Source organism: Propithecus coquereli, unplaced genomic scaffold (genome assembly GCF_000956105.1).
Source record: "Propithecus coquereli isolate 6110/MARCELLA unplaced genomic scaffold, Pcoq_1.0 Scaffold17, whole genome shotgun sequence".
Taxonomy (NCBI): domain Eukaryota; kingdom Metazoa; phylum Chordata; class Mammalia; order Primates; family Indriidae; genus Propithecus; species Propithecus coquereli.
This window is the reverse complement of record NW_012141635.1, coordinates 5,021,056-5,039,198: the sequence shown is the minus strand read 5'-3', so window position 1 is coordinate 5,039,198 and position 18,143 is coordinate 5,021,056. Positions and strand designations below refer to the sequence as shown.

General features: G+C 35.8%; 1 protein-coding gene across 4 annotated transcripts in view; it reads left to right on the top strand.

The window, feature by feature from the left end:
- ZNF521 (zinc finger protein 521) overlaps positions 1-18,143 on the top strand; it is a 275,007-nt gene that overhangs the window by 144,774 nt on the left and 112,090 nt on the right. For all 4 annotated transcript variants that reach the window (XM_012641756.1, XM_012641760.1, XM_012641758.1 and 1 more), the window contains one exon: positions 1,870-1,954. In XM_012641756.1, coding sequence (XP_012497210.1) covers positions 1,870-1,954 — 85 coding nt within the window. The remainder of the gene's footprint in view (positions 1-1,869; positions 1,955-18,143) is intronic.

Here is an 18,143-nt window from a genome sequence, read left to right as displayed (position 1 = left end):
GTGACAAAAGTATTTTTTACCCAATGATAAAAGAAAACTTAAATACACAGATCTTCAAATGTGACAGTTCATTTTGAAGATAGTAGTAAATGCTGGTATTTTTTTATTTTGGCTTTTCAAGTGATTTTATTCTTTATTATTAGACCAGGAAAAAAAAAAAGAGCCCTGGTATATTCCGCCAACATATTCATCAGTCATCATTTTTGGAGACAGTTTTCGACATATTGTATGTTTTACTGTGCTAACAAGAGAAAAGACTAACCATTAAGTTTATGTTTCTTTGTTTTTCAGCAAGGTCACATATCAGGAATAATGCTAGAAGTATGCTAATAAACAATATATAATGTAGGTCATCGGGGAGTAAGAAATATTTTCTAACTAGTTCTAAAGGGAAATATTGTTAAGAAAGGGATAGATGTTATTTACGCAACACATGTTGCTCTATATGTCACCATCAAAAGCATCTTATAAACAGCTCAGTGTAGTAAATCTTCCTCCATGATTGTCAGAGTGTTCGAAGTCCGTGTTAGATTTAGATTCAGCACATTGAATTCACAATATCCCTAATGTATTATACAAAGACCATCAGATTATTTAGACAGCTTCCGTTGGAAATATGCCTGTATTTCAGTGAGTTTGGAAGGAATATTGTCCGTTGTTGCAGGAGAAAATACTCTGTTAAATTACAATACTTACGAACATTTTACATTAATGCGTTTATAATTTTAAATCTCAAGTGCAAGGATACTCAATTTTTGTTCTTAACTTTGATTTTGTTAAGTTCTACAGAACTTGAGTTCTTTAAAATTCTGTCATGTGCAGGCTGGTATTTCCTGTTAGTAAAATAATTTTATATGACTGCAGATGAAATGATAATTCTGTAAGAAGACTTACAGCAAAGTGTCATTCGTGCGATTTTACAAATGTAATTTTCTCATGTTTGGGAGATTTTCAGAATAGATTGTTTTTATAATGGTTTATTTTGTTTTCCAAGATGGTTTTGAATTGTAAATATCATGTTTCATCATGAAGGAATTTATGTAAGTATGTTCTGGAAAAGACATCCATTACTTTATTTATTGAGTTCATCTACTATGTACTGGGACTCAATAAGAAGTATGTGAAATCACAAAGGCTGTTTTTATCAGAGAGCCTAACATTTAGAATCTTTTCTCTTCCCAGCTGTACAGCACTATGACGTCAGGCAAATCTTTCTCCTTTTCTGGTCTTAGTTTGTTCATTTAGGCTATGAGAATTATAAAAAAGTTCCTGCTCTATCTACTTCACAGGAACTGTGTACAATTATAAAATAATGTTAAAAAATTCATCGTGATATGATTTCTTTATAGGAAAACGTATATATTTAAATGCTAGTACTTATCAACTTCTAAAACATCATCTAAATTTCAGACTTCAGCACAAAATTATAATCTCTAAATCTTTTACCTAGATTCTGTGAATATTAACATATTAGTGGTTTTACTTATGGATACCTAGAAGCAACGGCACAGTTATTTTGGTCAGAATGAAATTGTGCCGGAGCTTCAGAGACATTGGTTTCTGAAACTCAGCCATGTGTTGTAGTTTTTTTTAATGCTAACTTTTGTTTTTGAGTTTAGGAACCTTTAAAATTACATTATGCCATAATTATGTATCTCTGTTCTTTCTAAATGTTTGCAACTGAAAGTATAGTGTTGGGATCAAGCCACAAGAAAATCATGGAACTGTTCAGTAGCCCAACAGTAGGTTAGTTAGCAATGTATGTAAGACCAGCATCTCAGAATAATGCTATATGGTTGTTTGTTTTTAACAAAGAAACAATAAAAAGTACATGTGTCTAAGTAATTCTGTTTATACTTATTTTCTCAGAAGAAGACCTATCAGTGCATCAAGTGTCAGATGGTTTTCTACAATGAATGGGATATTCAGGTTCATGTTGCAAATCACATGATTGGTGAGTGATGCTCTAAACCTTATTACAGATGAATTTTTCTTCTACTTGTGTACATCAGTGCCTATATAATTAAACAGAGTTAAAGATGAATTAATTGTTCAACCATCAATGATTTACCTAGGCATGATTGATTTTTTTTAAATTTCTATTATTAGCCCTGATAAGGCATTAGCACATTTTATTTTCTGCAAGGGCTAGTTTAGACTTCTGCAGAGGATTATATATCTACTGCCAGTCAAAACACAGGTGATTAACAAATTAAACTTCTCATCATTTTTGCATTATTGAAAACTAACAGGAATGGTTAATGAACTGGATGTTAGCTTTCCATAGAGTTTTAGACAGGTTTTAATTTCAGAAGTTATTATGGTAATGGCACTACTGTGTGTTGCTTAAGCGTCTTTGTATCAAAATCTAAAGTGGTGAGTTTTTGTGATAGGGAAACATAAATAATTTAAATTGCCATAAAATAGTTTTATATGTATAGTTTCAACAGCCTGGAAATAATTATGATCATAAAGATCATGTAAAGAATTCAGTCATCATTTTCTATTCCCCACCAAATTTTCTACAGATTTTTATAAAAGTGGTACAGGGATGATCTCCGAAGTCACTCCAGACCAATGTTCTTTGGATTTTGCATTTAATCACATGGGCTAAAGCTAAAAGGATAATTTTTTCACTTATTCATCTTGTCCCATTATCCCTTAATTCCTCAGGGGTTACTGCCTATGTTTTTTAATTTGATAAGCACTTAGTAATAATGCTAAGAATTTTACCAGCCAATTAAACTTTATCAAGCAGATCATTTTTCTACTAGTAAAATGACAATTGCTATTACTTTGTACTATTTTTGTTACTCATTTATGTTATTATACTATGAGTGTTTTATTTCATACTCACTTCCTGGTATTTTATAATACCATAAATAATTACAATATAATATTTAAAAAGTTCAATTAAACCCATGCTCTCCTATTATGAAACTCTGTAAGACAGGAAATAAAATTCAATATTTTACATGCCGAACTTGTTTTCAGGTGAAACAAGTATAATTATACACTAATCAGAAGTATTCTAAGACTGTTTAGTGGAAGGGTTTGCTCCAACTCTCATTACTGATCATTAAAACTAACTGTAACAAAGCTTTCAATGTTTTATATAAATTAATGAAGATAGACTCAAAAGCATGTAGAAAAATTGGTTAATAGTTTTTCAGTAGGATTTGCTTTATGGTTTGCAAATGCTGGGTCCTTTGGAGGATTATTGCTTATAAAAAGTAAGTGTGTAATTGTGCAAAATGGAACATATTCATAACAGCTAAAATATTGATCACTTTATATTTTCCAGATTTAAGTATAATATTAGTGATTTTCTTACACATTAAATAGCATATTCTTCAATGTGACAATAACATTAACAATTTTTCTGAATGTTCAGAAGATAATGGCAAAATGTAAGAGAGATTGAAATAATATGTTTCCTTGTAATTCCCTTCTGTTTGGGATTCTGAAAAAATACCCTGTGTAAACTTTCAAAACTACTTTTGTTGGGGGAGGAGCAGGGGTTAGAAAAAACGAATTCTTCTTGTCAAATGATAAATGTTAATATTTTCCATCTCTTTATTTTCTGAATAGAGTTTGTTTGTGGCAGTTGTTCATGATTCTGCCTCATGGAACAGTTTTAGATAAACTTGAATGAAAGCAGTTCTTTAAAGTTTGCAGCTTATGGGAAATTTAATGAAATTTTGTGGTCATGCTTCTGGTTAGTTCTATTTAATATAAACTTACTTCTGTTTCTGGATTTATTGTGTATCCCAGTATATCCAGATGAACAAATTGAATATGTTTTTCACCACAATATTCATGTTCTTTTGCCCATGAAGAATCTGAATTGAATGTTGAGCATAAGAGGACTTTTTGATTTTTCAATTTTAGTATCATTTTGCCCATAGGGTTCATCAGTTTCTTCTGGCCCTTCTTTTTAAATGGCTTCATACCTTTCCAGTTTGTATTTGTCTTACATTCCTTGCATCGTTAGTGCTTTCCCAAGATCTTTCCCCTGTATCTTGTGGAGATTACTATGATATTCACTGCCTCTTAGCGTCTGAGCATTTGACAATTTACCTTCCACCAGAGAAGCAAATTCCATTCCTTTTCCCAGAGGGCCTAGTTGTTTAATATTTGTGCTATTTTTAATAATAAAATATATAATTCTCTTATATACTGGAAGCCTAAACAAATGAATAGCATCCACTTAATTGTTTTATCTGTTGACCATGCATCTAAGTCCTCATACTCCATTTGCATTGTTAATATCTAGAGAGAGAGAATACAAAAAGGGAAGGAGTCACAAAGGCTAAGATACCCTTTTTTAAAATCCCAGTGTGATACTTAGTCTTTTGAATGAGGCAGCAGCCTTATTTTGTTGGCTAGAATACCTCCACTGAGGGTAGGTACTTTTAGGTTGTGTTTCTGTGTGTGGGTTTTGTCTTTTTTTTTTTTTCCCTAATCAAAAAATAATCTCAACTAGACATTTAGCAGGGAAAGAGGGATTAAAGACTATGTGAAAAGCCTCTTACTCTTTTTATTAAGAGGGTATATAGTATTTTTGCAGATTTTATTTTACATTTCAATCAGTCTAGAGGAAGGATTATGTCACCTGACAGAAAACAAGATCTGCAGATGACCCCATGAGGTGTAACTTTAAATTCCTTCTTTAACCAAGTCATTTGCATTTGCTTCTTTGTGGCACGTATGTTTTAATGCAATCTCAATGTCAAGTAACCTCTACACTTGTTTCTGGATGTGCTGGTCCCAGGCTATAGGCCAGGGACATTTGTGAAAGGAAAACCATCAATGTTTCTACCAGGTACATACTGGAGGTGCTCTTCTTAAGTGCCGTTTTGCAGCTAGGTGTGGACACATGGTCTGAGTCGCAGGAATAATTACTCGATAAAAATGCACTAGGGATTTGACTTATGTCTATTAAGGAAAAAAAAAACCAAACCTCACTCTCCACCACATTTTGACATAGTTGCAGTAAGAAATCAAACCAGTGACTATTCAGGGGTTTCTTTTCTTCTTTACACACACACAAAAAAGAGCTACAAAACATTTTAACAGCTTTCCTGGGGAAAAGATTTCCTTCTTTTAATGTCTGTGCAGATGAGAAAATTTTTTTTGTCTTCCTTTGTTCATTTCACATAGTTTACATTGGCTTTTGACCTGAGAATACAAAAAGAAGCCGTCCTGTATTAGGTTCTTTAATTTGCTATTCATCCTTCCCTTTCTATCAGCATAATAAATATTTATTGTTATTTTCCTCTTTCAGCTTTCTGTTATTATTATTATTTGGTATGGATTAGCACAAATAGAGATGAAACCAGAGAATTTAAATGTGTTTAACCCAGAAAAGGGATTGCTTCATATAAAATTACGAGGCTCAACAGCGTAGAGTAAATTTGTAAGTGCTCTGAATAAAGGGCTGTTAGGCATGAGATAATATGAAGAGATGACATTGCCAAGAACTATTTATGAGAAGCTTAATTTTTTCACTCTGATAATTCTTGACCAATAATTACCAGCCTCTAATTATCTATTTTAGTTAGGAAGAAATTTCGATCACTATGGAGGTTGGCATTGCAACTAGCGCATAAATCCCCAAAGAGACAAATGTGTTCCAAACAGCCAGAAACAACTGTCTCATGAAACACAGTGAGCAAATTGCGAGCGGCTGGTGGTAGACAACCAGTGGTACACTCCCCATCGAAGGCCAATCGTCTTGACAAAGAAATGATCAAAGGGGAGAAATACCATTATCCTTGGAACTGATTACTACAGCCATGGACTTTGGAGGACAAGTAGTCAGGATATAGTTATGACTGTTTCCAGAACTCTCTTTCAAAGTTCATGGGTGGAGAATATGAAAGAAATGGGTACAAATCATTTATGTAAGAATTATTTTTAAAAATATGCTTAGAAATGGTTGCTTTGTAAGTTTTATTTTTTGCATTTTTTTTCATTTGATTAGAAAGACCAGTATTATAATGGCAATATTGTGTTTAAGTGTCACAATATCCCATTTTGTGAAAAGATAGGAAATCCAGAAATACTCACAAATAAACATGTCCTAGACAGATCAAGGGTGATGCTAAAGCATTTTGGGAAAGGAAAGATATTTATCTCTCAGAAAAGCAGAACTAGAATTTGGGATGCAAACATAGCGAGCAAATTGCTCACTAATAAGAAAATGTCTATACAAAGATACTAACTATCTTTATTCATATCTCTAATACTCACTGTTTTATAGATAATCACAATTTTTAAAAGACTAGGAAAAGATTCAGCTCTTCTACAATGCATGTGAGAAGATACGTACCCTGTGTGTTATGTTACACATGATATACATCACTGATGTCAAGACATAAAGAATGCATAAATCAATTTCCAACAGTGTGGTGAAATTTTAGTCTGCTCTTGTGGCAAGTGGCATTCACACATTCTGCAATTTGTTTGATGCCCAAGGTCACAAATGGCATTCTTTTCCTTTCATTTCTTTGGTGGTTGGTGTACTATGTGACTAATCTTCATTTCATGTTTTGTGACATTCAGTATCACCTCTGAAGCATTTCAGCTTGAGTGCTCTTGGTTTAGAATAGACTAAAACCAATATTTTGAGGTCTATAGTGGTTTTAGATTTTATGTCTTAAGGGGAAATATCCAAAGATATGGATCTCTACATAGGAACATAAAGGGCCATGTTGCCCTTTAAATTCTCTGCTTTCATTGGCTGTTTTCAAAAGAATGAATAGAAATGAATCTATGATAATGTCTATATGTGTGGGTATATATATGTGTGTGTGTATGTATATAATCTCTATATTATCCTAAGAAACTCAAAATCATTGAGATTTTTTGGAGCCTTGGTTTATATTCATTCTAAATGAGAAGATTATTGAATCTTTTTTTAAAAACCATCTTTATTTGATTGCTTGCAAAATTCAGGGAATTAAGAAACAAGCATTTGGTGTTAAATATGATGAAATACCAGCTTATTTCATCAAGAGCTGGATTAAAAAAGATGAAATCTGGGCAGTTTAATGGTAACAGAAAGCTACCCTCATGTGGGCAATGCTGGCTTATTTGAAAAGCCCATAAAGGGTTTCTACATGGACCATACAAAAGGGATACTTTCTCTTTAATAGCCATCTGTACAGGAGAGATGAGAAGTGGGCCAGGTCATCTCTCCTCAGCTGTCATGATATTAACGTAGGTAATGGAGCAAGCTGGGCGTTCTGCTGGGTGTTGTTTTTCATAGATGTTCATCGATTTACACAGATAATTCTATTTATTTCTTAGAGTTGGTCCAAGTGAACCAGGCAGAATAACAAACACCAAAGCATTTCAAATGACTTTATCTTTGTTTATAACGTAACTTTTGTCTAAAAAATGGTGTCACACCTACTGTGCAGATGGCTGCATGATTTGTAAACCAGCCAAAACATTTAAACAAATGTGTGATCTGGGGATAGATTAAATAAAGGATAAAATGGAGTGTGGGCCACAAATTCTAATAATCAGATGATTTTAAGTTGTGTGCAGTGTGGAGTGATGGTCACAGTGATAGCAGGGAAAGCTTGCCAATGACAGCAAGGTGCCTTATAGATCTCAGGATGGCGCCTGTGGCCTGGTAGGCCTCAGTTTGAGAACCACACATTTGCTGTACAGCTGGCAGCTCTGTATGGGGACATCAGATAAAACTTATGTAAAATGAAGTGTTATTGCTTAGTATGAAATTGTTCAGAGAGGGAATTTGCAGACAGTAACTGAAAACAGAATTCATGGTACCAATGAAGCAGACTGTAAATATGAAGAGAGTTTAATTATCTGCGCAATTTAACAAAAATTCAAGATGTATTCAGAAAGGACATACGCAGGCATAAATATAACATAGCTGCAGTGTTCACTGAGTGCAAAGAGGGAACATAGAATCTTACCAAGGCTCCTCTCTGTCAGCCCTCCCCAAAACAAAGACAATTTAAAAGAAAATTAAAGAAAAATGAGACTTTTTGGAGAAAGGCAGAGTTTTCAGGGGCTTGTCTTGGTTATTTGGAGTCTCATTTCTTAAACAACTTTGTGTGCAAATCTTTGGATCTGTCTCCCAATTTCAGTGTTATGCTATTAAAAGACAAATCAGGGTGTTGATCCTTGTTGTGTGTTTTAGCTTGCGTCTAGCAGCTTTGATTTAAAATAAGTGAAAAATACTGGCACTTAGTGCAGTTTCTAATTTACAAGCCCCAAAGAAAGCCTCTTAGACATTGCTTGTGATGTTAATTTTCTGAGAGACTGAGGATTCTGGCTGAGCCCATAGACAGATCGAAGATTCAGTTACTTTTTAGAACATGCTGCCCTTAAAGAGGCCTCAGAAGAATGTTCTCAAGTAGAGAATGACGGGACGCCAGCCTGTCTTCCTAGGCCCTGTACTGAGACGCTTGGCAGGGAGGCCAAGCCAGATAAATAGTGCCACATGACTGGCAGAGGTACCATGGCGGGGCTTTGGGCTCTCATTTTGTCTTCACCTTTGACTTCCTGGAGAACATACCACAGATGTATCCATTTATCACTCACTGTTTGATATGTAATTATGAAACATAGGTATCTGTTTCTGAATGAAGTTTGCAAAGCATTTCTGAATGGAGGGTACTCAAAGTCATCAGCAATACGTACACAGATAGATGCCTGCACACATGCGTGCACGCGCACGCGCCCACACACACACACACACACACACACCGTGACCTATTTCCACAGGATCAGCTCATCCACATCAAAAGAAAAGGTCTCTGCTGACCTATTTCCATAGGTTATTTCCTAGTTTCAAGGCCATTAATAGCCGTAAACAAAGGAAAGGGAGCCAATATGGAGAGTGGGTGTCGAACTTCAGCTGCTCATATTGTTGCATTTGGTGAGCTGATGGGGTTTCGTAGGTCACCTTTAGAATTATGCCTATGACAGCAGTAGCTACCTGCCAAGATTGCAAGGTATCTCACAGCTCTCAGGATGGCGTCTGTGGCCCGGTAGGCCTCAGTTGGAGGGGTACACATTTGCTGTACAGCTGGCAGCTCTGTATGGGGCAGCCGTGTGGGCTGTTAGGGAGCTGGAAAGGAGACAAGCATGAAATTTCTTCTAACCCCAACTCTGTTTTTCTGTACTGTTGGCTGCTTCTCAGTTCCTTGACAAAAAAACCAATCAGGCACCCTTTAATCCGCCTGTGATTACCACTGGTATAAAAAGAGAAGCATAATGAGGAAAAATGCCTCGTTTTGTTGCCTTCAAAAGCCAACAAATTGGAGTTAACTTGACAGGAAGTGGCTTAATAATTAGATTATTTATTTATTCCTGACACATATCCCCCTGTTACTAGTCTCAGGAGACCCTGTAGATGGTACGATTTTCAAGCTGCCATTACTTCGCTGTCTTCTGTGAACAAAGAAGCTACTGTCTATCAGTCAATTAAATGCAGTCTTTAAGCAGAGGCTGCGAAGTCCTCAATGGGGAGAGCCCTGGGACGTTGTGGCTGATAATTCCTTTCTCTGTACTGTACATCACACTCTCAACTGCAGTCCCCACAGAGACGGAATAAAGTCATGCATTAAAATATCACTTGTTGATTTGTTTGCTAATGAAGAGCCATTGAAATGTTTGTGTATTTCTATGGCAAAATTGTTGATAAAAGGGCCAGCTTGCCAGCATATTTTAAGTTCATCTGCTGTGAGTGCCTATTTAAGAGTTATTAAAATTAAAGTCAACAAACAACCGAATTAAAAAAAAATCTGAGATAACAAGAGCTTTCTTAGTATTTTCATCAAATGACGTGAATAAAGGCAGGATCAGTAGAGAAGTAGTGTCATTTTAAATCCTCGTTTACATTGCATTCATCCGAACACCTTGTTTTCTCTGACATAAAAATGTAAAGTCATTTTCAGAGTCTGGAGGAGCTACATCATTTAAGTACGAAAAGATATTAGAATCACTTTGTGAGAATAATGGACTTAGAAATTTTACTTTTTTCTTTAAGATGAATGGCATTTTTATAGCAATTTCTCTAACTCCAGTGAATACTTACAGAAGTTTTTCTACAGACTGTGGTGAGGCTTTTAAAGGCAAACTAATAAAACATCTGTGAGACGTACATATCAGACCCAATCCCACAGCCATGTGGAACATGCAGAATATGACTTTCCTTCTCTATCCTCTTCTTATTTTTTTCTTTGTTCCTGTTTTTTCTTTAGCATTACTTTATTTCCATGTAAGTAAATGGTGATGACATTTCAACTAGACAAGGTTTCTATCCCTTAATACATCACCAACTTATTACAACTTAGTGTTTACTGTATATAAGGCATGTCTTTGCTGGAGTTCTCTGGGCTCCCATTAATTGGCTTTATATTTTAAGAGTACATCTGTTGTTGGATTGGAAGTCTAGAGGTGGAAGACTTAGTTAATATTATGACAGCTCTCTGATGAAATATTTAGCCATGATTCTGCTATTTAAAAGCATAAATTTGGAATTTAAACAAAGGCCACTGAACTTTGAAAAGTGTACCCTCTTCTTTTCATCAGACTTTGTAAGGAGTCATCAAGGCTTGACATATAGTTGTCATGATTACCTGACAACAGGCTATAAAGAATTAATTCAAGCCATCATCAGATGGCTGTATTTCTTATTTCTACCCTGTTATTCCAAGTCATTTTGTTAGAAAAAGCTTAGATACTCGGAGGTGTTCTGTAATAGAAAATGAATTTGAAACCCTTTCATTAATTGGTGATTAATATATTTCAGGATTAGTTTAAGCAGGGCTCTACCTCCTGCCCAGTCAAGTATGTTCTGGTTAATATCCAATTATCTGCACCTTCGTAGTTATTATGTCTTAATATTTCGGATATGATAACCAGAAACTTGAGAGCAATGCTAATGAGGAGCATAGAGCAAGAATTAACCAATGACATACTCAATGATCCTTGGTGAAGAATGAATCCCTTTTTTCCTTCTTAACACATTGCTTCAGCATCTTCTGAGAACTAACTGAAAAGTTAGACTTTCAATTACAGCAGGCAAGAATTAGAAAATCTGGCGCTCTCTCTTTTCAATAATATTAACCTGAATTTACAGTGTCGACATTCACCTAAAAACATTGTTTCAGCTCGTTTTGTGGAGGATAAAAATAGGAAACAGAGAGCCCACTTATATGTTCCAAATAGGAAACATCATAGTTCTTATCTTTTCCTTTTAACAAAGCCACAAGTTGTTACATCTTCAAAGGATGTTTTAATTCAGATTAATGTGGAATCCCTTTAATATTTTACTAAGGAAACATCTTTTCCCTGCTACCATTTCTTCTCTTTCCCCCTAAATTGATCACCATTCTGCATACAGATGACACCTCTATTTAGTTTTTTTACAGGCCAATTCACTTTTGCACAGTCTGACTTAGCTCCCATCACAGTGCCTGCTAGGGTGGTATGTGCTGCTTTTAACCATGTAGCTTTAAATAGTGCACTTTGTTCATCGCCCCTTTATATGCTGTATTGTAATGAAGCAGCATCAGTAAATTGCAGTGAAGGGTGATTGTTGCACAGGGATGACAACTACACCTTGGGGTCCATTTGCACCAGATTATTCTTTTTATTGTTATTATTACTTCCATCTTCTTTACTCTCTTGCCGCCAAACTTGCTGTAGGCCACCGGTGCAACACAGAGGGGATCTTGAGGAACATTGCAGACATCATTTTTTTTTTCTCTTATGCACATACCAATCACTATTCAATTCCAAAACCAGATACCCTGAGTGGCTTTGCAGTTCTTTATCGATGCTACTTTACTTTGTTGACTTCATTTGTAATGTCCCTCATCTCTATCTTCTTAAAAGAACAAATATACTATAAATAAAAGTGACACATTTCTTTTCACACATTTTGCATAGGTGTTGTAAATCTACAGTCAAAATGATCAACTATTACCCATCTTGATTTGTCCCTTTCCCTAAAGAGGTTTAATAATTTATTAAAAAAAGGGGGGGGTCTAGGTGGGATTACTGCTTAAGAAAAAGATTTGTATTTTCAGTATCTTCTTAGATTTCCTTAAGACATAAATAAAGTCATTATGAATATTGTATACACTAGTAGTTTTTCTCTTTACAAAATAGCCCATTTCCTGCCCCAGTCTAACTGTTTTCACCCAATAACAAAAAGCAAAATATTGTGGACTCAAGTCTGATATCCCATGCTCTTATTGAGCAGAATTGTGAACAAGGTTTTAACTGAAGGATAACTGTATGTGAATTTGGGGTGACTGCTAATCCTTTTGTTGTCATAATTTTAGTACCTGTGTCCATTTGTTTTTTCAAATTGTTAGTGCAGCTGTTGTTTTGTTTTTCTTTCTCTAAGGCTGGGCTACTGTGCAGCATTCAAACTAAAATGTAGAATTAGAACTGACACACCTTCAATTGAACTATCAAGTCTTTTAAAACTGCTTGGCCGGTGACGCCAGTCCCACGCTATTTGACCGCACACACTTCCGATTGTGGGCCAAAGAGCATTGATTTTTAGCTGTCATTTCTAGTGCACATACTGTAGAATTGAAATTTAAACCTTAATCCACTCAGTAATGCAATTAATTTTTAATGTGCAGTAATACTAATTGAAATAGCCTGAATTTAGTAAGTCACCACAAGACATTTTCAAAAGCAGGAGTCTCCACTGAGAACTGGGAGGACAGATAATCATTGTTACAGTGTTTACAGAATAAATGCTCACTCTGCAGGTCTCCAGTGGAAAGAGTTTTCTTTAAATTAGTCTATATTATATCGCTTTGAAAATAGAAATATCTTTTCAGAGAGAATTCCCATTTTCTACACACTGTAATAGGTTAAAATATTCTGATTAACCTTTCTTAAAAAGGTAAAATTTTAGTTAGATATCTTAACAAATTATATGCAAAAATAAGATTAACCCATTTTTTTAAAAAAGGCAATTATGATTAGTTGCAAATGAAGTCACCTGCCAACAATGTCATGGTCAAAAGCAACAGTCTCAAACGGTAATCTCATTATACGGTATGTATTTGAAATATTATTTCCAGATTTTATGAATACATGTGCTTTATCAGCTGTCAATGAATCTGTTGCCTTGTTTTGGTGTATTTATATTCTGGTGAACCAAAAATTGACCCTACTTTCTTATATTTCAAAGCTGTGTTTCTTCGCTTTTGCATATTATTTCAAAATGGCCTTTTAAATGTTTTGTGAGCATTTTATTTCTAGCCATAGTAAAGTAAATTTTGCACAGTACAACCGAATAGGTTTTCAATCATTTCTATACTAAAAAGGTTCTCTAACCACATTTATCTGCTAGTAAATGAGGACTTTTTAAAATGCATCAGTTCTACTGATGAATGGGCTTGTGGAGTGTTCCAAACGAGCACCAGCATTAAGTTAAAAAAAAAAAGGCAAGCACTGTATATCGTGCTTTCATGGCTCTCACATTATAGTATTTAATAAGCCGATAGTGCTGTTAAATATTTAGTAAAGGTTCCCTCATAACCCTACCATCTATTCAAATGGGATTTTAAGACATTTTTGCAGCACATAAGTAAAAATGATGTTGGAGAACTGGAAGCAGTTGTAGCGTGGCATGTTTTCTAAATGGAGTGTGGGGTAATGTGGTACAAATGAGTTCAGCAGATTCACACCTACAGAATACCTCCATCAATTCACATCCTTTGGATTAAGGGTGCAAACTGGCTTTCATTTTGTCATTGTTGAGTCAAAGTGCTTTGGGGATTATTTACATCGAGTACTAACATGACATTATAGCATGTCACAAAAAATACATAAAAGAAGACCTTAAGTGTGATTATCTTAAGCTGTCCTAACATCCGTTGAGCTTTATAATAAATGTTTTCTCTTTTTTATTGAGTAGGGCGAGGGGAAGAAAGAGAGATGAGGGAAAATCAATTTACAGTCCGTTCCGAGGATATTATCACATCAAATTGGGGTACAGTACATTGAGAATCCTTTCAGCCTCTATTTTGGGTATGCTGTAGCAAATATTGAATATTAGACAGATATTGTTATACACATTGGTATGATGCAAAATGGGTCATCTTTATCAGTTTTTGTCTTATAATATTTGATAGTTATCCAAATAGCAATAATTGTTCTTTTAATCGGGAATGAAAATTGGTTTCTAGGAGCCTTACACAAAAATATTGACAGTAAATGCAGTGCTGACTTCATTACTGTCATTGTGTTGGTAGGTTTGAATTCACAGTTAAACCTTTCAGTGCTTAATAGTATTATTAGTTTTGAAGGTGTAAAGATAAAGATTGGTAGTTTGCTGGGATCTGTATGAAATGTGTGTTTGGTTCTTCTAGGAGCCCATTTGCTAGACTCTAGTTTTCCCCCTGTTTTATATGCAGCCAGTGACCACAGTATTCATTCAAACCGCACAGACACACGTCTCATCTGTAAAACACGGCTTACTGATCCTATTTGCTATTTGTGTTCTCATAAGAAGAAACACAGGATTCGTCATGATGGGGTGGAAATACATTTTGTTTTGAGATTATGTATACCGCATATATGTTCATATTAAGGATTTCATAATGAAGAGTGGGTAAAGGAGAGAGCTTTAGGTGTCTGTGAAGCAAAGGGAGCGAAAGCGAAGCGGAGTCGCATATAGGTGTGTTTAATATGCAGTGCTTGATGTATGTTGACCTCAGGTTACAAGAGTAGAAAATCCCATTTTCCAGCTTGTTTCAAATGTACTAAAAATGCTGCTTCAGTTGCTTTATGCTACTCACATTGGGAAAGGTGCTTATACTGTGATAATTATCATCAAGGAATATTAATGCGTTCAGCATTTGTAACCCAAAAACTCATTATAGCTTAAGCTGTGCATCATCTGTGAAGAGAGAACTTTGCCAGAATTTGCTCTTCACAGGGGTTGCCTCCTGCTTGCCTGTGGAGTGGTCAGAGTACTGCAAGAGGTCACTTAGGCTATTTTTGAAAGCTGAAGTTTTGCAATTTTTGAATCACTACCTTCTGTCTAAAGAGTTTATCATTCTTGCCTCAAAATGTCCTCCTTCTAATTGAATGCCTAGTAAAGTGCAAACAATAATAATAATATTAAATAAATAAGAGGTACCTGTATCTCATTATGTAGAATCCCAAGAAGGTCAGCACATGCATTCCATATCAAGATAATTGAAGTATTCGTGTCTTCTCTTCTGTCATTGAGCAAAGGGATTCGTTTACACCGGTTTCCTTAATGCAGGTGCCCTTGGGTTTCAGATGGAAATGCCCCCACTGGGGCTGCACTTTACAGCCCTCTGGCTGGAAATTGTGTAAATAAGACTGCAGGGTCAGTCTTCCTTTTCCAGCAGCAGGGTCCATAATTAGTCTGTGACAGTCTTTCCTCTGAGTCTGATCTGTTTCTGGGATCATTTGTCACACATCTAAGATGTCTCTCTAATGCATAGATAGATATTTCTGTATGTTTGTTTAAAACCGTTCTCTAGGGAGATATTGACATGATGGGAATCTCTGGGTGTGTCAAGAATCCTATAACTTAATCTGATTAAAATAGCTGGTTAGGCAGCTCCATTATAAATTATAGGTGGTTAGTTTCCTAAGAACATTGTGCTCTCACCTGTAGTGGGACAGCTTGCTGAAAGGGAACCGTGTGCCTGTGATATTCTTACGTGATTAAATCCCATTATTTTTCCCCCACTGATCCATTGCTTGTCATTTCCCATAAGTAACATTGCTCCGTGCTGCACGTTATGGTGTGTGTAGGCCAGACAGAGAGCGCTGACACTCGGTTCTATCAGGCTGTCTGGCTTTGCAGGACTGCTGCATTTCTGAGGTCAAATTGTGAACCTGGCCTTGCTCCTGGGAGGGCTAGAAAAATATGTTTCATAACTTCCCATAGACCTAAGCGAAGAGTAGGAAGGAAAAACATGAAGCCCATCGGCTCATTTTAGATGAGCTGAAAGGTTGGAATTCATCAAGCAGGAGAGCCGACTGTTGTTTAGGAGCCTTCCTCACTGTGAGGGATTACAGCCGTGGGTGCAGAAACCGTCCTCACCCAGGCCTTTGGGGGCTCAGGTAATCATTCAAATAGCCCGGCAGGCACAGACACACAAGTTGATAATCTGGAGTAAACCTGCTGAAATAGGAATTTACTTACCTGTTAAAATCACTTACATGAAGGAATGCTGATAGAATGAATACCTTGAATTCAGCGTAGATATTGCAGACTGGTTCACTGAAAGCAATTTGTTTTGTTGTTGTTGTTGTTTTGTTTCGACTGGGACAGAACCTTTATTTTATGCAGCAGAGCACTAATGCCACAAAATGGATGAACGTCCTGAACCAGAGACAGGTTCTCAATGGTTTTGGGCTAGAATACTGGCAGTGTAGCGGAGAGATACAGTGGGAGCAGATCTTCTGTGAGGATGTAAACTTAATAATCTTTATGAATTTTGAGTAACTCATAACTCCACTTCCTCACCCAAAGAAGCATTATGAAAAGATTGCTTCTAAATCCTTCAGACATTCTCTGCACTTATGATGGATGCTACCCTCTTTACCTGGAGGCGTTGGAAATGAATGTGGTTTCTTTTCTTTTTTGCAAGAGATAAAAATGTATACTTTAGAAGGAGCAAATTGTATTTTCATGTTTAAGTTCACTATTTGCACTTGATGTGGTGAGATCCAAATGTGAAGAATTGCTTTTGATATTATTTCTGTGTCTTCTATAGCCCAGGACTGCTGCATTATTATGCTGAAGTGATGCTGGAAACCTAGAAGCAGTATAACATTGCGTTCTGTGTCCAGGTGGTTTGGGCGAACTGTAATTTCTTTAATTATTGAAACAATTTATTTTACCCCACTAATGATACATTGATAAAACTGTGTGTGCTTCTGTGTCTTTTAGGAAAAAATTATAATCTTCCAAGTATCATGGGTTTATTTAGGGGCAAAAAAAAAAGAGATTTCATTTCTAAACGAAAAGGTAGTTTTAGCTTTCTCTGAAAAGTCTGTTTTACATAAACTATATTTTGAACTAACATATTATACAGTAAAATTTAAAGATGTGCATTCAGAGATCTTAAATTGTATCACTGATTTCTGAATTCTAATTCAAATTTTCTCTTGGTAACTGTGGTTTTCTGTTGTTTATGGTCTTTCTTTAAAAGTGATTTTTATAGTTTTCTTTGTGTATTTACTATTTAAATGTGTGTGCCTGTGCACGTTCACACATCTGTGTATCGACACAGAGCCACTGCCAATCTCTTCACCACCGACTAACTGGAGCGACACTCCCTGTCTTGTGTTTAACATGTTTCCAACAGCTTAGAGAGATGGTACAAAAGTAAAATGAAAACCACGGAGCTTATCCTGGAATTTGAAGTTTGAAAGAGAGATATTGGAAAAGAATGTTTTTTGGCTTGGCTCCCTTTTTAGATGTAATTGCTGCTTCATTAGGACTTGGAAGAGTTTCCTGTGGTTAAATTTAATCAAATGGCTCAGAATAACAAACTTGTATGCTTGAAATTCCAAGACAGTTCTATATATGAAACATGAATTCCCTAAATTTAAAACAAACACACACACACACACACACGCACACACACAGACAAGCACATCACTACCACCACCACCACCAACACCACCAACAACTAATTTATAAAATGCTGTGAGGTACCATCTCAAACCTAGTCATACTCCCTGTTGGTAATGGTTTAATAATTGATCGTGCATAGAAGTATAAGTCATAAAAAATACATTTCAAAGGGTTTGGAGTTTGTTTGGTTTTGGTAAAAACCAAAACTGGAGCAAACATGCCTTGAGTGCACTAGATATTGCACTTGAATAGTTATCAATCATTTATTCTTCTGGGCCATGATATGAGGTTGTTATCATTGCTCTTATTATACAGATGAGTAAATTGAGGCTTGAGCAGCTGGCCCCAACAGACAAGGGCTAGCGTGCATTTTTGTCAGGAGACAAACTCACACTTTCTTGAATCTCTTTACATCACTTTCAGCTGGTGCAGTATTGATCTCTTCATACAAGAAAAAGTTGTTCAATTAGGGAGCCTGTACCAAGGTGCTCTTAGC